The sequence below is a fragment of the Oncorhynchus clarkii genome, chromosome 12 (assembly GCF_045791955.1).
Source record: "Oncorhynchus clarkii lewisi isolate Uvic-CL-2024 chromosome 12, UVic_Ocla_1.0, whole genome shotgun sequence".
In the NCBI taxonomy this organism is placed as follows: Eukaryota; Metazoa; Chordata; class Actinopteri; order Salmoniformes; family Salmonidae; genus Oncorhynchus; species Oncorhynchus clarkii.
The window spans coordinates 9853943-9877271 of NC_092158.1; the positions used below are offsets into that span (position 1 = coordinate 9853943).

General features: G+C 40.8%; 1 protein-coding gene across 2 annotated transcripts in view; it reads right to left on the bottom strand.

Annotated features, from left to right (window-relative positions):
* The window catches only part of LOC139422692 (Rho GTPase activating protein 24), a 209303-nt gene that overhangs the window by 98433 nt on the left and 87541 nt on the right, over nt 1-23329 (bottom strand). For both annotated transcript variants that reach the window (XM_071173907.1, XM_071173905.1), the window contains exon 3: nt 15182-15269. In XM_071173907.1, the coding sequence (XP_071030008.1) occupies nt 15182-15269 (88 nt within the window). The remainder of the gene's footprint in view (nt 1-15181; nt 15270-23329) is intronic.

Sequence of the window (23329 nt, forward strand, 5' to 3'; positions counted from 1 at the left end):
TGAAAATAGCTGTGCAGCGACGCTCCCCATCCAACCTGACAGAGCTTGAGAGGATCTACAGAGAAGAATTGGAGAATCTCCCCAAATACAGGTGCGCCAAGCTTGCAGCATCATACCCAAGAAGACTTGAAAGTACTGAGTAAAGGGTCTGAATACTTTAGACCCTTACTGTGATATATCGATTTTATATTTGTTATACATTTGCAAACATTTCTTAAAACCTGTTTTTGATTTGTAATTATGGGTATCGTGTGTATATTGTGTAACATTTTGGGGAATCAATTTTACAATGAGGCTCAATTTTACAATAAGGCTGTAACATAACAAAATGTGGGAAAAGTCAAGTGGTCTGAATGCACAAAACATTAGGAACGCCTGCTCTTTCCATGACATAGACTGACCAGGTGAATCCAGGTGAAAGCTATGATCAATGTAGATGAAGGGGAAGAGACAGGTTAAATAAAAAAAATGAAGCCTTGAGACATTTGAGACATGGATTGTGTGTGTCCGCCATTCAGAGGGTGAATGGGCAACACAAAATACCAAAGTGCCTCTGAACAGGGTATGATAGGAGGTGCCAGGAGCACCGGTTTGTGTCAAAAACTGCAACGCTGTCAGGTTTTTCACACTCAACAGTTTCCCATGTGTTTCAAGAACGGTCCACCAACCAAAAGACATCCAGCCAAATTGACACAACTGTGGGAAGCATTAGAGTCAATATGGGCCAACATCTCTCTGGAAAGCTTTCAAGACCTTGCGGACTCCATGCCCCAACGAATTGAGGTGGTTTCTGAGGGCAAAAGGGGGTGCAACTCTTTATCATGAAGGTGTTTATAATGTTTTCTACAGTCAGTGTATAGTATAATGAATGTTGTCGGGGCATCACAACACCTATATAGGCATCAGACACGACCAACTTTCACAAATGAAAGACTGTAGAAAATAGCTGGCTACAGTATTCATCTATAGATTTAGGAGGAAGGTGCTGCAAAGAACAGAAAGAGAGAGAGAGAAAATCTCCTTGACTATTTCACACCCGTGCCACCCTCCTCCCTATTTTCCTCACTCCGTCACTCCCTATTTTCTCTTCTCTCCTTCTCTCCCCCTCTCCGTCACTCATTATATCCTCTACCCCTTCTCCCCTTCTCTGCCCCCTAGTAGTCAACAGATACCTGGCCTCTCTCCAGCTTCTATCATCGCCTCACAGGACAATGGACAACTGTGTGTTATGTCCTCTCTCTCTCTCTCTCTCTCTCTCTCTCTCTCTCTCTCTCTCTCTCTCCCCCTCTCTCCTCTCCCCCCTCTCGCTCTCTCCTCTCCCCCCCTCTCTCCCCTCACCTCTCCCCCCCCCCTCTATCTCTCCCCCCACCCCCCCCCTCTCTCTCTCTCTCTCTCTCCCCCCCACCCCTCTCACTCTCTCCCCCCCCCCCTCTCTCTCCCCCCCCTCTCTCTCTCTTCCTCTGTCCAAGCCGACCCAGATGGTCCTACAGTAACCTTCCAATCTTGCAGCACTGTGTCTTTTACTTAGCTGTAGCCAGGGCCAGATTTAGACTGAGTGGAATAGTTTGTTAAGTTTTCCTCTCGTTCGTTCTTTCTCTGGTTCTCTGTAGGCTCTTTATTAGCCGATTCATAAGGCTGTCCCCTTGTTTTTCCCTGGTTGAAATGAACTGGAAGCGGATGCCATGGAGAGGAGAAACCAGTATTGTTTTGGCTCAGAAAAAAATGCTTAAAAGATGACTGTAACATTCTCTTCAGTTCAGTCTCTTTTTTCTACTTTCAGTATTCTTGACTCTGTTGAAAATATGTAGGAAACATTCTTCTCCACTAATATAGTACGATTAGTTCTATATTACCATTAGTTCTATAGTACCATTAGTTCTATAGTACCATTAGTTCTATAGTGCCATTAGTTCTATAGTGCCATTAGTTCTATAGTACCATTAGTTCTATAGTACCATTAGTTCTATAGTGCCATTAGTTCTATAGTACCATTAGTTCTATAGTACCATTAGTTCTATAGTACCATTTGTTCTATAGTACCACTAGTTCTATAGTACCATTAGTTCTATAGTACCATTAGTTCTATAGTACCATTAGTTCTATAGTACCATTAGTTCTATAGTACCATTAGTTCTATAGTACCATTAGTTCTATAGTACCATTAGTTCTATAGTACCATTAGTTCTATAGTACCATTAGTTCTATAGTACAATTAGTTCTATAGTACCATTAATTCTATAGTTCCATGGTAACACTAGTTCTATAGTTGCCATGGTGTCCTAATAGCAGCCTAAGCACAGAGCTCCTGTAAATTTGTACATTAGTCATTTCTTTAGGTGTTTTTAATTGTTGTTTTTTTAAATCAGCTGTTGTTTTGTTTTTTTATGGCGTTACATTTTTATTGCATATACAGAACCAGTCAAAAGTTTGGACTCACCGACTCATTTAAGGGTTTTTCTTTATTTTTTTTTTACAATTTTCTACATTGTAGAATAATAGTGAAGACATCAAAACTATAAAATAACACACATGGAATCATGTAGTAACCAAAGAAGTGTTAAAGACTCCGTCAGGGAGAGTTTGAAAATGTAATTGAAGACATTTGCCAGTTGGTCTGCGAATGCTCTGTGTACACGTCCTGGTAATCCGTCTGGCCCTGCGGCCTTCTGGCCCTGCGGCCGTCTGGCCCTGCGGCCTTCTGGCCCTGCGGCCTTCTGAATGTTGACTTGTTAACTTCTTGGTGGCTGGGGGGCAGTATTGAGTATCTATATACTGTATAGATACTATGGAAGTGCACTACAGTCCATAGATACTATAGCAGTACACTACAGTTTATAGATACTATAGAAGTACACTACAGTTTATTGATACTGAAGAAGTACACTGCAGTATATAAATACTATAGAAGTACACTACAGTTTATAGATACTATAGAAGTACACTACAGTCCGTAGCCTAGTGGTTTGAGCGTTGGACTAGTAACCGAAAAGTTGCAAGTCCCCGAGCTGACAAGGTACAAATCTGTGGTTCTGCCCCTGAGCAAGGCAGTTAACCCATTGTTACTAGGCTGTCATTGAAAATAAGAGTTTGTTCCTAACTGACTTGCCTAGTTAAATAACGGTAAAAAATATAAAAAAAATATATCTATAGACTGTAGTGTACTACTAAATAGTATCTATAGACTACTACAGTGTCTGTAGACTGTACACTACTACAGTGTCTGTAGACTGTACACTACTACAGTGTTTATAGACTGTACACTACTACAGTGTCTGTAGACTGTACACTACTACAGTGTCTGTAGACTGTACACTACTACAGTGTCTGTAGACTGTACACTACTACAGTGTTTATAGACTGTACACTACTACAGTGTTTATAGACTGTACACTACTACAGTGTTTATAGACTGTACACTACTACAGTGTTTATAGACTGTACACTACTACAGTGTTTGTAGACGGTACACTACTACAGTGTTTATAGACTGTACACTACTACAGTGTCTGTAGACTGTACACTACTACAGTGTCTGTAGACTGTACACTACTACAGTGTCTGTAGACTGTACACTACTACAGTGTTTATAGACTGTACACTACTACAGTGTTTATAGACTGTACACTACTACAGTGTTTATAGACTGTACACTACTACAGTGTTTATAGACTGTACACTACTACAGTGTTTGTAGACGGTACACTACTACAGTGTTTATAGACTGTACACTACTACAGTGTCTGTAGACTGTACACTACTACAGTGTTTATAGACTGTACACTACTACAGTGTTTATAGACTGTACACTACTACAGTGTTTATAGACTGTACACTACTACAGTGTTTATAGACTGTACACTACTACAGTGTCTGTAGACTGTACACTACTACAGTGTCTGTAGACTGTACACTACTACAGTGTCTGTAGACTGTACACTACTACAGTGTTTATAGACTGTACACTACTACAGTGTTTATAGACTGTACACTACTACAGTGTTTGTAGACTGTACACTACTACAGTGTTTATAGACTGTACACTACTACAGTGTTTATAGACTGTACACTACTACAGTGTTTATAGACTGTACACCACTACAGTGTCTGTAGACTGTACACTACTACAGTGTTTATAGACTGTACACTACTACAGTGTCTGTAGACTGTACACTACTACAGTGTCTGTAGACTGTACACTACTACAGTGTCTGTAGACTGTACACTACTACAGTGTCTGTAGACTGTACACTACTACAGTGTCTGTAGACTGTACACTACTACAGTGTCTGTAGACTGTACACTACTACAGTGTCTGTAGACTGTACACTACTACAGTGTCTGTAGACTGTACACTACTACAGTGTTTATAGACTGTACACTACTACAGTGTCTGTAGACTGTACACTACTACAGTGTTAATAGACTGTACACTACTACAGTGTCTGTAGACTGTACACTACTACAGTGTCTGTAGACTGTACACTACTACAGTGTCTGTAGACTGTACACTACTACAGTGTCTGTAGACTGTACACTACTACAGTGTCTGTAGACTGTACACTACTACAGTGTCTGTAGACTGTACACTACTACAGTGTCTGTAGACTGTACACTTCTACAGTGTTTATAGACTGTACACTACTACAGTGTCTGTAGACTGTACACTACTACAGTGTTTATAGACTGTACACTACTACAGTGTTTATAGACTGTACACTACTACAGTGTCTGTAGACTGTACACTACTACAGTGTCTGTAGACTGTACACTACTACAGTGTCTGTAGACTGTACACTACTACAGTGTCTGTAGACTGTACACTACTACAGTGTTTATAGATTGTACACTGCTACAGTGTTTATACACTGTACACTACTACAGTGTTTTCTTTTGAAAGTCTGAGCAGAAGCACTTATTAACAGGCTTGACTTTTCCAGGCGTTACTTTCTCCCCGGTGTGTGTGTGTGTGTGTGTGTGTGTCTGTGTGTGTGTGTGTGTGTGTGTGTGTGTGTGTGTGTGTGTGTGTGTGTGTGTGTGTGTGTGTGTGTGTGTGTGTGTATGTGTGTGTGTGTGTGTGTGTATGTGTGTGTGTGTGTGTGTGTGTGTGTGTGTGTGTGTGACCTCTCCTCAGCTGGCCGCTGATGACAGTTGGCCCTGTTTGTGGGGATGACAGGTCTTGTAGCCTGGTGGTCAGTCAGTGTTTTGCTAATAATTAGAGGCCACTGTGGCTCACACATTCCAGTCAGTTAGGGCAGTGCACAGGGAGCAACACACGCACAAACGTACACACACACACACACACACACACACACTGCAGTTACCACTAGCTCAAGCTTCTGTGACTGACTGGCTGGAAAATGACAGTCTACCTGTCCTGGCTAGCACAAGATCAATGGACAAGTCAGCATTGCCACAGCCACAGCAGCAGCAACAACAACAACAACAACAACAGCTGATGATTAGATCTCTGCAGTGTGCTACTGGACTTTCCTTTACAGATGGATGGGAAGCAACAAACAACAATCTTTATCAATGTCATGATATTTGTCTTTCAGAATACAGATTTAGAATTCACTCTATGGTTATAGTGCATGTTTATCAGCAATACCATTTTCTGATGTTGCCATCCGTTTTCACAGTGTCGTTTTCTGATGTTGCCATGCGTTTTCACAGTGTCGTTTTCTGATGTTGCCATGCGTTTTCACAGTGTCATTTTCTGATGTTGCCATCCGTTTTCACAGTGTCGTTTTCTGATGTTGCCATCCGTTTTCACAGTGTCGTTTTCTGATGTTGCCATCCGTTTTCACAGTGTCGTTTTCTGATGTTGCCATGCGTTTTCACAGTGTCGTTTTCTGATGTTGCCATCCGTTTTCACAGTGTCGTTTTCTGATGTTGCCATGCGTTTTCACAGTGTTGTTTTCTGATGTTGCCATGCGTTTTCACAGTGTCGTTTTCTGATGTTGCCATGTGTTTTCACAGTGTCGTTTTCTGATGTTGCCATGCGTTTTCACAGTGTCGTTTTCTGATGTTGCCATGCGTTTTCACAGTGTCGTTTTCTGATGTTGCCATACATTTTCACAGTGTCGTTTCAGAATACTCGGGCAATAACCAATAGATAGATATGATATTCTTCGGACCGAAGACATGGTGAAGTCACTATAAAATCCCTCAACATTAAAAGTGAATTGAGCATAGAGAAATATATGACTTCTGGGGGAAAATGACTTGGCTTCATATATTGTACGATAATAAAGTTTCCATGGCACCAGACAATTACAGGTGGAGAGAATCCAATATGTTCAGAGTCACTATGGTCCAATCTCTCTCTCGGGTAGTACAGTCAACTCCCACAGGACTACTGCTGCACTCTCTCGGGTAGTACAGTCAACTCCCACAGGACTACTGCTGCACTCTCTTGGGAACTACAGTCAACTCCCACATGACTACTGCTGCACTCTCTCGGGTAGTACAGTCAACTCCCACAGGACTACTGCTGCACTCTCTCGGGTAGTACAGTCAACTCCCACAGGACTACTGCTGCACTCTCTCGGGTAGTACAGTCAACTCCCACAGGACTACTGCTGCACTCTCTCGGGTAGTACAGTCAACTCCCACAGGACTACTGCTGCACTCTCTCGGGTAGTACAGTCAACTCCCACAGGACTACTGCTGCACTCTCTCGGGTAGTACAGTCAACTCCCACAGGACTACTGCTGCACTCTCTCGGGTAGTACAGTCAACTCCCACAGGACTACTGCTGCACTCTCTCGGGTAGTACAGTCAACTCCCACAGGACTACTGCTGCACTCTCTCGGGAACTACAGTCAACTCCCACAGGACTACTGCTGCACTCTCTCGGGTAGTACAGTCAACTCCCACAGGACTACTGCTGCACTCTCTCGGGAACTACAGTCAACTCCCACAGGACTACTGCCGATAAGGATTGTATAACTTTCTACTGGAAAGGTGGAATAAACAGTACCTCTCTTACAGGCAGAAATATGGACCCACTGTATTACTGACTTTCTGCCTACTGTTGTGGAACACAGCTTGATAGTGTCAGCCATTTCATTATTATTCTGTAACTTTCTCACAATACGATATGCTGCTAGTGCAGATTAAGTAACCATGCTGTCGGTTCTTTAACTAAAAACATCAGCACACCCTCCCCAAAAGAGTTATGAGGCTACGAGGCGTACGTTGTGTGTGCGTGTGCACACTCCTGAACCAATCCTGTGCTTCACGCTGCTCTGAAGACTTACACCAGATGCCCAGCCATGATGGGATATGGGCAGGTCATCCACATGCCACATGCATGGCCTCAACCTGGCACAGAAAGAGAACAAAGCCACAGTAATACATGACCAGCCCAATGCCAGGAAAAGGCACATTGCCCACCGTTCTGGTACATAAAGCCCTAGCCTGGCAGAATACAGTATTACATTACTAAGTGGAATGTAGGGGGAGGTCTACAGGATGCTGTTGCTATTGACTACATGGTATACATTACAGAGCTGCATACAAACATTACCAGCTGCATACAAACATTACCAGCTGCATACAAACATTACCAGCTGCATACAAACATTACCAGCTGCATACAAATATTACCAGCTGCATACAAACATTACCAGCTGCATACAAACATTACCAGCTGCATACAAACATTACCAGCTGCATACAAACATTACCAGCTGCATACAAACATTACCAGCTGCATACAAACATTACCAGCTGCATACAAACATTACCAGCTGCATACAAACATTACCCGCTGCATACAAACATTACCAGCTGCATACAAACATTACCAGCTGCATACAAACATTACCAGCTGCATACAAACATTACCAGCTGCATACAAACATTACCAGCTGCATACAAACATTACCAGCTGCATACAAACATTACCAGCTGCATACAAACATTACCAGCTGCATACAAACATTACCAGCTGCATACAAACATTACCAGCTGCATACAAACATTACCAGCTGCATACAAACATTACCAGCTGCATACAAACCAACACCAACATTGATTTGAAAAAAAAGCAGTTACTTTACAAATAATAATCTATTCTCTCTCTCTCTCTCTCTCTCTCTCTCTCTCTCTCTCTCTGGTTCCCTGTCTCTCTCTGGTTCCCTGTCTCTCTATCTCTCTCTCTCTCTCTCTCTCTCTCTCTCTCTCTCTCTCTCTCGCTCATACTGCACACTGAAATCCTTCCTAAATCCATAGGGATCCTGTGTGGTATGGGCGGCAACACACTACTGAAATACTTCCATCGTTGCCATGAAATCCTGTGGCTTTAAGAGGCTGAACAGCTATACTACAGCTATGACCCTGATTTTGACATTGACAGCTTCCCCACCTCTCTCTCTACCTCCCCCCTCCCCCTGTCAGCTTCTTGTCAAACATTAACCCCCTAAATAAAATTAGCAAGACTGTAAATCGCTCAAGCACATGACCTCCATGTCTGCTCCTGTTGCACACACACACACACACACACACACACACACACACACACACACACACACACACACACACACACACACACACACACACACACAGACACACACACACACACACACACACACACACACACACACACACACACACACACACACACAGAGCTCTCTGTATGTGGGGAGACAGAGATAATGAATAGCCCTCCTCTACCCCCTCCTGGCTCACTGTAATTAAGCCATAACCAAAGGTGACGATAATATGATTCAACACTGTGTGTGTGTTTGTGTGTGTGTGTCTGTGTCAGGCAGCTATAAAGAGATAAACTGAGCCCATTGAAAGTGAGAATAATATCATGCAACCCCAGAGACTGAGGACCCCCATTAAACTAGCATTATAGACCCCGATTACCCGGGTGCTGTGACAGGAGCATGAACCAGAGCTCAGGGCTGCTGCTAGGCAGACCCAGGCTCCGTTCCAATATTCACACTTACGTACCACTCAGCATTCTGATATAAGTAGTACACTACGGACGTTAGAATGGAACCAGGATCCAGAGTTTAGGGCTTCATGCCAGCTAGGCAGACCCAGGCCATGTCTGTCTGGGGGGGTGATGGATTCCTAGACGTAGAATTACAAGAAGGGTCAAAGCCACTCACATCACGGATATATATTTCACTGGTCCAGTCTAACAATTCCAATTCTATGGTTATGGTTTACCGGAACACAGACAGCAGGTGTTCCTCTTTCCACATGACTCAGTGTCTCAGAGGAACCATCTCTCCCTCAGACTGTCTCCCTAAAAGAGGAACCATCGCTCCCTCTCACCCACAGCTTCCCCCAGCAATGCCACTTTCAGCTCAACCTTCTCTCTTTTCTAAGACAAGGGCAACGCTAGGACAACAAGCTATTCTTGGAAGCAATTTTTGCATTTCAAATTCCTAGGGTGGTTGCTGGTTTGCCTGATCTAAAGTTGACTTTTATTCCTTATTCCATTTTGAATATGTGACACGACAAAACTTGATTGATTGCCATTCGGAAGACAAAAAAAACCTGCAATGATATGATTGACTGACGTGTCATGTATGAACCACACTTGCACACCACCTGTATTGAAACCGTGTCAAAAGGGTTAGGGTTAAACACCAATGATATAATTGATTAAAGTGTCATGCATTAACCTTGTCAAAACCCTGTCACAAGGTTTATAAAACATGGGTGATATATTGGACAGCTACAGCTGGCCACATGGGAAATAATTTCTCCTTTCTGAAAGCTGATTTGTTTATGAAACTGTAGATGCTTTATCAGTCTACTTTGGGCTATGACAGGCTGTGACAATCTACAGCAGGTATGGACAACCACATTCCATTTTGTAGGCCCATGGAGCAAGACACAAGGTGCAAATTTCTAAATGTGGTTGTGTTTCAGAAGTTTCCCTCCTGTTATGTCTGTCACTGACGGTCACTTAATTAGCCATGTCAGCAAAATGAAATGAGTCTACTCAGCTACCTAAATGTGTAGTACTCCCGTACCCAGGCCCCACATGTATTTTGTTAGCCACTTTCACTCAGATACCACCATTAACATGGAGTATGTTATGGCAAACTGAATAGAATTGATAGAATTGCAGGAAATTTGCAGTAAAACAGATTTTTTTTATTCTTTCTGCACCATTAAGAAATGTGTAGAATTCATGACATTTGTTATAAAATTACAACATTTTCTCTAGACCCCGTGGCAAAATGTGTAGAATTCATGACATTTGTTATAAAATTACAACATTTTCTCTAGACCCCGTGGCAAAATGTGTAGAATTCATGACATTTGTTATAAAATTGCAACATTTTCTCTAGACCCCGTGGCAAAATGTGTAGAATTGCAGGAAGTTAACTTTAAAACGTACTTTCTTCTCTCCGCCGTCACGACGGGGGTGCCAGTAAAACGATTTGCCCGCGAGGTGTTTAGGCCCACCAAAAGACGAAAACTGGCCCTGGCTTCTGGTATAATGGATTTAGTTAAGAGAGTTAAGTAGTTTAACTGCACAAGTGGATTGATTGCACAAATCAGTTGACTGTATGCGTGGGTACGCAGACCAGCCACTGGGGCCCCTTATATTTTGTGGCCCCACACCCACATCAAAGTTGCCCATCCCTGGTCTACGGCAACAGCCGGAACAATTTATTATGAGTAACAAGTCACTTCAGAACAGAAAAGGTAGTTGCTGATTAAAAAAACATGATTTATGCTCCTCTCTTAGTGTTCTTAACTCAGCCATCAGTTCATTTATCATTCAGGTCAGATGTTTTTTTTTTTTATATATAAATCTAATTAAAAGGTTCAATGGAATATGCCCATTTATTCCACATGACCAAAGTAGAGATTTATAGCTGTAGGACAAAACATAGCTTGCCTTGCATATAATCTACCGTCATTATCAGTGATGCTCTCAGGAAGGAGTATCTAGGTCTGTGCTTTACCTAGAAACCTACAATCTGCTCTATCCTATGTTGAAGTACGTACAGTATATCGTTTATTGTGTGTGCCAAACACCAAGACATATGGACATGTGTTCGGCCATCACTCATCCCCAAACTAAAGCCTTATGTTTTGTTATCTCATGTAACAGAGTCCACATGAACAATATAAGCAATTATTCACAACGTGTTGGCACTCTATTCCCTATGTAGTGCACTACTTTTGACAAGGGCCCATAGGATACCATTTGGGACGTACAAAAAAGTGATTGACAGGAAAATACACTGGTCCAAGTCACTGAAAATCATCTCTTTCTCCCTGTTCCTGGCATGAGAATCACACGCACAACGTCTTCTAGTGAATGAAACAGCATTCACAATGTGAGGATGAACTGTTTTCGAGTTAGCAGGCTGGCTGTATGAATTAGAGGAAAACCCAGATGCCAGGAATATTTAGTCCAGTGGGCCACACACACTATGCACTGTAATAGAAACACCACATTGAGTGGAAGGGGTGATGCATGCCTTACAGGAAATGTCAATGAATGGACTAATTCAAAAAGTTACAAAACAGTAACAAAAGGCAAAAAAATATAAAAAATCCACAAAGTTACACTGGAACTGATACATCTACCACTTAGCTAGTGCAAATCATTAGATAGATAGGCTGCAAGGACACAACTCTCCAAAAACAAAGGCTGAGACACAGACTCACAATCAAAGCAGCACAGGCACTGTTCAGACAAGCTTCACTTATTCATTTTAATAACCCAAATAGAAGAACTCAAGGGCACATTGTATTGACTGGAATAAAGAACCGTCACAATAACCCATGAGAGAACAAGCCTTGGTTCTTGATTGTATTCAAAGGAATAAAGATCAGTCACGGATCAGTCAATAGAATACAGAATGGAAAAAAGATCAGTCACGGATCAGTCAATAGAATACAGAATGGAATAAAGATCAGTCACGGATCAGTCAGTAGAATACAGAATGGAATAAAGATCAGTCACGGATCAGTCAGGAAGAATACAGAAAGGAATAAAGATCAGTCACGAAGAATACAGAATGGAATAAAGATCAGTCACAGATCAGTCAATAGAATACAGAATGTAATAAAGATCAGTCACGGATCAGTCAGGAAGAATACAGAATGGAATAAAGATCAGTCACAGATCAGTCAGTAGAATACAGAATGGAATAAAGATCAGTCAGGAAGAATACAGAATGGAATAAAGATCAGTCAAGGATCAGACAGTAGAATACAGAATGGAATAAAGAGTCACGGATCAGTCAATAGAATACAGAATGGAATAAAGATCAGTCACGGATAAGTCAGGAAGAATACAGAATGGAATAAAGATCAGTCACAGATCAGTCAGGAAGAATACAGAATGGAATACAGATCAGTCACGGATCAGTCAGTAGAATACAGAATGGAATAAAGATCAGTCATGGATCAGTCAATAGAATACAGAATGGAATAAAGATCAGTCATGGATCAGTCAGTAGAATACAGAAAGGAATAAAGATCAGTCACAGATCAGTCAGTAGAATACAGAAAGGAATAAAGATCAGTCACGGATCAGTCAATAGAATACAGAACAATAACCTCTTGGATCTCAATTCTGTTTTCTTCATAAAAGCAACGGGGGATGATACACCAGAATGAAAGAAGCGAGGGAGTGAAAGGAGGGGTACACCAGAAAGGGAAAGATGAGTGTTCTGTGTTTCCATCATGGGTCAGTACACAACATCCTCTACACATTCCTCTCTGGTGGATCGATTGGAGTTGGTCACGCATTCCCCCACAGACCAGCTGAGGGATGTCTTACAGCTGTCCTGTTGGTCCTGGTATATAGTACACTACTGTTGACCAGAGTCCTATTGGTCCTGGTATATAGGACACTACTGTTGACCAGAGTCCTATTGGTCCTGGTATATAGTACACTACTGTTGACCAGAGTCATATTGGTCCTGGTATATAGTACACTACTGTTGACCAGAGTCCTATTGGTCCTGGTATATAGTACACTATGTTTGACCAGAGTCCTATTGGTCCTGGTATATAGTACACTACTGTTGACCAGAGTCCTATTGGTCCTAGTATATAGTACACTACTGTTGACCAGAGTCCTATTGGTCCTGGTATATAGTACACTATGTTTGACCAGAGTCCTATTGGTCCTGGTATATAGTACACTATGTTTGACCAGAGTCCTATTGGTCCTGGTATATAGTACACTACTGTTGACCAGAGTCCTATTGGTCCTGGTATATAGTACACTACTGTTGACCAGAGTCCTATTGGTCCTGGTATATAGTACACTACTGTTGACCAGAGTCATATTGGTCCTGGTATATAGTATACTACTGTTGACCAGAGTCCTATTGGTCCTGGTATATAGTATACTACGTTTGACCAGAGTCCTATTGGTCCTGGTATATAGTACACTACTGTTGACCAGAGTCCTATTGGTCCTGGTATATAGTATACTACTGTTGACCAGAGTCCTATTGGTCCTGGTATATAGTATACTACTGTTGACCAGAGTCCTATTGGTCCTGGTATATAGTACACTATGTTTGACCAGAGTCCTATTGGTCCTGGTATATAGTATACTACGTTTGACCAGAGTCCTATTGGTCCTGGTATATAGTACACTACTGTTGACCAGAGTCCTATTGGTCCTGGTATATAGGACACTACTGTTGACAAGAGCCATATTGGCCCTGTTCAAAAGTAGTGTAACGATGTAGGGAATAGGGGGCCATTTGGGACACAGACCGTGCTTAGAAATATTTTTTCCCAGGACTCCCTTAACTCCCTTTTCCTTTGTGTACTCTCTAGTCTCTAGTCAAGGCCATCCCGACTACAGCTTCAGGGTCTGCAAGGTCAAAGTCCACAGTTTGTGTGTGTGTCTCACTCAAAGAGCCACTGAGCTCTGGGAAGAATGTCAAGGGTCATCAAAGAAACAACTAGTACCCAAACAAAGACTCCCAAATGGAACACTATACCCTACATAGTGCACTACCTTTGATCAGGGCTCATGGGGCTCTGCTCAAAATTAGTGCACTATGTAGTGGGGTTGGAACCAAAATTATTATCCAATCGCTCTGTTCCGAAGAGAACCCCATATTTCTTCTGTTCCGTTCCGATGTTCCGAACCGGTTCTGAACTGGTTCGAACAACAACAACAGTTCATATAGTTCCTTTTCGCATATATTTTTTTTACCTGTGAAATCAATGGCATTGTTATATTAATCTCATTAATTTACTCCACCAATTAGCACGAATAGAAAAGCTTTCTTTGGAGCAGTGTTTGATTGGTCAGATAAGTGCATGGGCGAGATACATCTGAAATTTCACAGCTGGGTAGAGAGTGAGCGAGAGGGGTGGACATGGAGCGCTCTGAATTGCAGAAATATATACTAGACTTTAGGAATATTTTTGGATCTAGAAAAATATATTTTTTTACCAGTTCTCAAGATTAGAAAAAAAACAAATCTGTTTCCTGGAAAACACTATAGATCAGTTTCATTCCCGGTTCTGTTTCTATTCTTCAAAAAATGTTCTGTTCCCTGAACTGGTTCCAACCACTGCTATGTAGGGAATAGGGTGAGAAACCCCAATTGGGACGAACCCAGTCACTGCATAAGTCACCAGCTGTGCAACATCAAAATATTTCCCACTGAGTGTCACTTCAAACTACAAAGGGCTGTTGTTATGAAAGATATACTGCTAGTAAGGAGAGAAAAATGGAATCTGACATTAGACGTCAGAATATTTAAGAGACCACTGACACAATGTGTATTATGTCTAACAAAACAATAATTTGATCAAAATAAGATGTGGGTATTTTTTTTGAATTGAAGGAAGATTGGACATTTCCATCAGAGCAGATTTTAGTGAATTTGTAATGTCTTTATAATCCACAGAGACCCACACAAAACAATGACGAGAGTGAATGTTGCTAACACTCTAGATCCATCTCAGAAAATTACAACAGTCGCCTGTGTTCGATGTGTTTACTGAGCTGTGACTGCAAGGGACAGCAAGTGTTCCCAAACACTTTAAATTTTTGGGAGGTGTGATTATAATGGATTCTGTCACAATGTCACCCTATTGTCATTTTCATCACGAGGTGCCCTTGAATTAAGGTCTTTCCAGTGAATAGTACGTCTGGATTTGCTCTGGCTTGCGTAAGATTAAAAGCAGCTCTATTTCTTCGTCTTACCTGCAGAGACCTCAAACAGGAATTTCCCCCCCTCGTCACCATTGCTGGGATGCTCAGTGACTCTGTTTCCAGGTAACAGAATGGTCCCCTAGAGAAAAAGGAAGACAGAGGAAAGTCAGAGGTAGAGTTTCAACATGCAAACCAATACCTACTGTTGTTTAAGAATTAACCCAATACACCACACAGTTGTTTCAGACTTAACCCAATACACCACACAGTTGTTTCAGACTTAACCCAATACACCACACAGTTGTTTCAGACTTAACCCAATACACACAGTTGTTTCAGACGTAACCCAATACACACAGATGTTTCAGACTTAACCCAATACACACAGTTGTTTCAGAATTAACATAATACACACAGTTGTTTCAGACTTAACCCAATACACACAGTTGTTTCAGACTTAACCCAATACACACAGTTGTTTCAGACTTAACCCAATACACACAGTTGTTTCAGACTTAACCCAATACACACAGTTGTTTCAGAATTAACATAATACCTACTGTTGTTTAAGAATTAACCCAATACACCACACAGTTGTTTCAGACTTAACCCAATACACCACACAGTTGTTTCAGACTTAACCCAATACACACAGTTGTTTCAGACGTAACCCAATACACACAGATGTTTCAGACTTAACCCAATACACACAGTTGTTTCAGAATTAACATAATACACACAGTTGTTTCAGACTTAACCCAATACACACAGTTGTTTCAGACTTAACCCAATACACACAGTTGTTTCAGACTTAACCCAATACACACAGTTGTTTCAGACTTAACCCAATACACACAGTTGTTTCAGAATTAACATAATACCTACTGTTGTTTAAGAATTAACCCAATACACCACACAGTTGTTTCAGACTTAACCCAATACACCACACAGTTGTTTCAGACTTAACCCAATACACACAGTTGTTTCAGACTTAACCCAATACACACAGTTGTTTCAGACTTAACCCAATACACCACACAGTTGTTTCAGACTTAACCCAATACACACAGTTGTTTCAGACTTAACCCAATACACACAGTTGTTTCAGACTTAACCCAATACACACAGTTGTTTCAGACTTAACCCAATACACACAGTTGTTTCAGACTTAACCCAATACACACAGTTGTTTCAGACTTAACCCAATACACACAGTTGTTTCAGACTTAACCCAATACACCACACAGTTGTTTCAGACTTAACCCAATACACACAGTTGTTTCAGACTTAACCCAATACACACAGTTGTTTCAGACTTAACCCAATACACACAGTTGTTTCAGACTTAACCCAATACACCACACAGTTGTTTCAGACTTAACCCAATACACACAGTTGTTTCAGACTTAACCCAATACACACAGTTGTTTCAGAATTAACATAACACACACAGTTGTTTCAGACTTAACCCAATACACACAGTTGTTTCAGACTTAACCCAATACACACAGTTGTTTCAGAATTAACCCAATACACACAGTTGTTTCAGACTTAACCCAATACACACAGTTGTTTCAGACTTAACCCAATACACACAGTTGTTTCAGACTTAACATAACACACACAGTTGTTTCAGACTTAACCCAATACACACAGTTGTTTCAGACTTAACCCAATACACACAGTTGTTTCAGACTTAACCCAATACACACAGTTGTTTCAGACTTAACATAATACACACAGTTGTTTCAGACTTAACCCAATACACACAGTTGTTTCAGACTTAACCCAATACACACAGTTGTTTCAGACTTAACCCAATACACACAGTTGTTTCAGACTTAACCCAATACACACAGTTGTTTCAGACTTAACATAACACACACAGTTGTTTCAGACTTAACCCAATACACACAGTTGTTTCAGACTTAACCCAATACACACAGTTGTTTCAGACTTAACCCAATACACACAGTTGTTTCAGACTTAACCCAATACACACAGTTGTTTCAGACTTAACCCAATACACACAGTTGTTTCAGACTTAACATAACACACACAGTTGTTTCAGACTTAACCCAATACACACAGTTGTTTCAGACTTAACATAACACACACAGTTGTTTCAGACTTAACCCAATACACACAGTTGTTTCAGACTTAACCCAATACACACAGTTGTTTCAGACTTAACCCAATACACACAGTTGTTTCAGACTTAACCCAATACACACAGTTGTTTCAGACTTAACCCAATACACACAGTTGTTTCAGACTTAACATAATACACACAGTTGTTTCAGACTTAACCCAATACACACAGTTGTTTCAGACTTAACATAACACACACAGTTGTTTCAGACTTAACATAACACACAGTTGTTTCAGACTTAACCCAATACAGTTGTTTCAGACTTAACATAACACACAGTTGTTTCAGACTTAACCCAATACACACAGTTGTTTCAGACTTAACATAATACACACAGTTGTTTCAGACTTAACCCAATACACACAGTTGTTTCAGACTTAACATAATACACACAGTTGTTTCAGACTTAACATAACACACAGTTGTTTCAGACTTAACCCAATACACACAGTTGTTTCAGACTTAACATAATACACACAGTTGTTTCAGACTTAACATAACACACACAGTTGTTTCAGACTTAACATAACACACAGTTGTTTCAGACTTAACCCAATACACACAGTTGTTTCAGACTTAACCCAATACACACAGTTGTTTCAGACTTAACCCAATACACACAGTTGTTTCAGACTTAACCCAATACACACAGTTGTTTCAGACTTAACCCAATACACACAGTTGTTTCAGACTTAACCCAATACACACAGTTGTTTCAGACTTAACCCAATACACACAGTTGTTTCAGACTTAACCCAATACACCACACAGTTGTTTCAGACTTAACCCAATACACACAGTTGTTTCAGACTTAACCCAATACACACAGTTGTTTCAGACTTAACCCAATACACACAGTTGTTTCAGACTTAACCCAATACACCACACAGTTGTTTCAGACTTAACCCAATACACACAGTTGTTTCAGACTTAACCCAATACACACAGTTGTTTCAGAATTAACATAACACACACAGTTGTTTCAGACTTAACCCAATACACACAGTTGTTTCAGACTTAACCCAATACACACAGTTGTTTCAGAATTAACCCAATACACACAGTTGTTTCAGACTTAACCCAATACACACAGTTGTTTCAGACTTAACCCAATACACACAGTTGTTTCAGACTTAACATAACACACACAGTTGTTTCAGACTTAACCCAATACACACAGTTGTTTCAGACTTAACCCAATACACACAGTTGTTTCAGACTTAACCCAATACACACAGTTGTTTCAGACTTAACCCAATACACACAGTTGTTTCAGACTTAACCCAATACACACAGTTGTTTCAGACTTAACCCAATACACACAGTTGTTTCAGACTTAACATAACACACACAGTTGTTTCAGACTTAACCCAATACACACAGTTGTTTCAGACTTAACCCAATACACACAGTTGTTTCAGACTTAACCCAATACACACAGTTGTTTCAGACTTAACCCAATACACACAGTTGTTTCAGACTTAACCCAATACACACAGTTGTTTCAGGCTTAACATAACACACACAGTTGTTTCAGACTTAACCCAATACACACAGTTGTTTCAGACTTAACATAACACACACAGTTGTTTCAGACTTAACCCAATACACACAGTTGTTTCAGACTTAACCCAATACACACAGTTGTTTCAGACTTAACCCAATACACACAGTTGTTTCAGACTTAACCCAATACACACAGTTGTTTCAGACTTAACCCAATACACACAGTTGTTTCAGACTTAACATAATACACACAGTTGTTTCAGACTTAACCCAATACACACAGTTGTTTCAGACTTAACATAACACACACAGTTGTTTCAGACTTAACATAACACACAGTTGTTTCAGACTTAACCCAATACAGTTGTTTCAGACTTAACATAACACACAGTTGTTTCAGACTTAACCCAATACACACAGTTGTTTCAGACTTAACATAATACACACAGTTGTTTCAGACTTAACCCAATACACACAGTTGTTTCAGACTTAACATAATACACACAGTTGTTTCAGACTTAACATAACACACAGTTGTTTCAGACTTAACCCAATACACACAGTTGTTTCAGACTTAACATAATACACACAGTTGTTTCAGACTTAACATAACACACACAGTTGTTTCAGACTTAACATAACACACAGTTGTTTCAGACTTAACCCAATACACACAGTTGTTTCAGACTTAACCCAATACACACAGTTGTTTCAGACTTAACCCAATACACACAGTTGTTTCAGACTTAACATAACACCTACTGTGTTCACTCAGTAGATTCATTTAAAATAAGTCAATCAACACTCATCAAAATCATTACAATTATTTTGTGTTGTCTGCTGATCAGTGGTGTAAAGTACTTCAGTAAAAATACTTTAAAGTACTACTTAAGTAGTTTTTTGGGGTATCTCCATTTTACTTTACTGTTTATATTTTGACAAATTTTACTTTTACTTCACTGCATTCCTATACACCCAAAAGTACTCGTTACATTTTGAATGCTTAGCAGGACAGGAAATAGTCCAATTCGCACACTTATCAAGAGAACATCCCTGCTTAACCCTACTGCCTCTGATCTGGCGGACTCACTAAACACAAATGCTTTGTTTGTAAATTATGTCTGAGTGTTGGAGTGTGATCCATAGAGATATCACTACCGAAGTGATCCATAAAGATATCACTACCGAAGTGATCCATAAAGATATCACTACCGTAGTGATCCATAAAGATATCACTACTGTAATGATCCATAGAGATATCACAACTGTAATGATCCATAGAGATATCACTACTGTAGTGATCCATAGAGATATCACTAGTGTAATGATCCATAGAGATATCACAACTGTAATGATCCATAGAGATATCACTAGTGTAATGATCCATAGAGATATCACAACTGTAATGATCCATATAGATATCACTACTGTAATGATCCATAGAGATATCACTACTGTAATGATCCATAGAGATATCACTACTGTAATGATCCATAGAGATATCACTACTGTAATGATCCATAGAGATATCACTACTGTAATGATCCATAGAGATATCACTACTGTAATGATCCATAGAGATATCACAACTGTAATGATCCATATAAATCAATTCAAATCAAATCAAATGTTATTGGTCACATACACATGGTTAGAAGATGTTAATGCGAGTGTAGCGAAATGCTTGTGCTTGTAGTTCCGACAATGCAGTAATAACCAACAAGTAATCTAACTAACAATTCCAAAACTACTGTCTTATACAGAGTGTAAGGGGATAAAGAATACGTACATAAAGATATATGGATGAGTGATGGTACAGAGCAGCATAGGCAAGATACAGTAGATGGTATCGAGTACAGTATATACATATGAGATGAGTATGTAAACAAAGTGGCATAGTTAAAGTGGCTAGTGATACATGTATTACATAAGGATGCAGTAGATGATATAGAGTACAGTATATACGTATACATATGAGATGAATAATGTAGGGTATGTAAACATTATATTAGGTAGCATTGTTTCGGTAGTGATATCTCTATGGATCACACTCCAACACGCAGACATAATTTACAAACAAAGAATTTGTGTTTAGTGAGTCCGCCAGATCAGAGGCAGTAGGGTTAAGCAGGGATGTTCTCTTGATAAGTGTGCGAATGATCCATAGAGATATCACTACTGTAATCATCCATAGAGATATCACTACCGTAATGATCCATAGAGATATCACTACTGTAATGATCCATAGAGATATCACTACCGTAATGATCCATAGAGATATCACAACTGTAATGATCCATAGAGATATCACTACCGTAATGATCCATAGAGATATCACAACTGTAATGATCCATAGAGATATCACTACTGTAATGATCCAGAGAGATATCACAACTGTAATGATCCATAGAGATATCAGTACTGTTGTGATCCATAAAGATACTATATATGTAGGCACTGCAATATACAGTAGTTTAAGTCTTTACTGAAGACTCATCTCTTCAGTGGGTCATATGATTGAGTGTAGTCTGGCCCAGCAGTGGGAAGGTGAATGGAAAGGCTCTGGAGCAACGAACCGCCCTTGCTGTCTCTGCCTGGCCGGTCCCCCTCTTTCCACTGGGATTCTCTGCCTCTAACCCTATTACAGGGGCTGAGTCACTGGCTTACTAGGACTCTTTCATACCGTCCCTAGGAGGGGTGCGTCACTTGAGTCGGTTGAGTCATTGATGTGATCTTCCTGTCTGGGTTGGCGCCCCCCCTTGGGTTGTGCCGTGGCGGAGATCTTTGTGGGCTATACTCGGCCTTGTCTCAGGATGGTAAGTTGGTGGTTGAAGATATCCCTCTAGTGGTGTGGGGGCTGTGCTTTGGCAAAGTGGGTGGGGTTATATCCTTCCTGTTTGGCCCTGTCTGGGGGTGTCCTCGGATGGGGCCACAGTGTCTCCTGACCCCTCCTGTCTCAGCCTCCAGTATTTATGCTGCAGTAGTTTATGTGTCGGGGGGCTAGGGTCAGTTTGTTATATCTGGAGTACTTCTCCTGCCCTATTCGGTATCCTGTGTGAATTTAAGTGTGCTCTCTCTAATTCTCTCTTCCTCTCTTTCTTTCTCTCTCTCGGAGGACCTGAGCCCTAGGACCATGCCTCAGGACTACCTGACATGATGACTCCTTGCTGTCGCCAGTCCACCTGGCCGTGCTGCTGCTCCAGTTTCAACTGTTCTGCCTTATTATTATTTAACCATGCTGGTCATTTATGAACATTTGAACATCTTGGCCATGTTCTGTTATAATCTCCACCCGGCACAGCCAGAAGAGGACTGGACACCCCTCATAGCCTGGTTCCTCTCTAGGTTTCTTCCTAGGTTTTGGCCTTTCTAGGGAGTTTTCCACCATGCTTCTACACCTGCATTGCTTGCTGTTTGGGCTTTTAGGCTGGGTTTCTGTACAGCACTTTGAGATATCAGCTGATGTAAGAAGGGCTATATAAATACATTTGATTTGATTTGATTTGAGTGATGTTTGTGCAAACTGCAAACCTGGCAACTTTACAAACTTTCTGCCCTGGTGTGAGAGCATTAGTTCTGGACTCAGCATGACTTCAGAATAATTATCATAAAGAAATATGCTTATATCAAAAGACTGTAAAAATATATATATATATATATATTCAGGGATGCTTAAATTAATAAAGAAATAATCTTATATCACTGAAGTATTTCTTAAAGCTTGCATCTCAAACCGCACCCCAGTAGTGCACTATTTTGACCAGAACCCATAGGGATCCCATACTATGTAGGGAATAGGGTGCCTTTTGGGGCGTTACCCTGGATTCTGGTCAATGCGGTGTTGTCAGCAACTCTGGCGATCTGGAGAATGTTCTGTGTCTCCCTGGGGGTTCTGGATGAAAGAGCTGAACAGGTATTAAGCATGAGAAAGTGGCGGTGGCTGGTGTATTACGGAGTGCGTGTGTGTGTGTGTGTGTGTGTGTGTGTGTGTGTGTGTGTGTGTGTGTGTGTGTGTGTGTGTGTGTATGGTGTGGTCTGTGTATGGTGTGTATGCACAATGCTAGCCCTCCAGGACATCTACAGTCGTGGCCAAAAGTTTTGAGAATGACACAAATATTAATTTTCACAGTCTGCTGCCACAGTTTGTATGATGGTAATTTGCATATACTCCAGAATGTTCTGAAGTATGATCAGATTAATTGCAATTCATTGCAAAGTCCCTCTTTGCCATGCAAATGAACTGGATCCCCCCAAAACATTTCCACTGCATTTCAGCCCTGCCACGAAAGTACCAGCTGACATCATGTCAGTGATCCAACCGTTAACACAGGTGTGAGTGTTGACGAGGACAAGGCTGGAGATCTCTCTGTCATGCTGATTGAGTTTGAATAACAGACTCGAAGCTTTAAAAGGAGGGTGGTGCTTGGAATCATTGTTCTTCCTCTGTCAAGCATGGTTACCTGCAAGGAAACATGTGCCGTCATCATTGCTTTGCACAAAAAGGGCTTCACAGGCAAGGATATTGCTGCCAGTAAGATTGG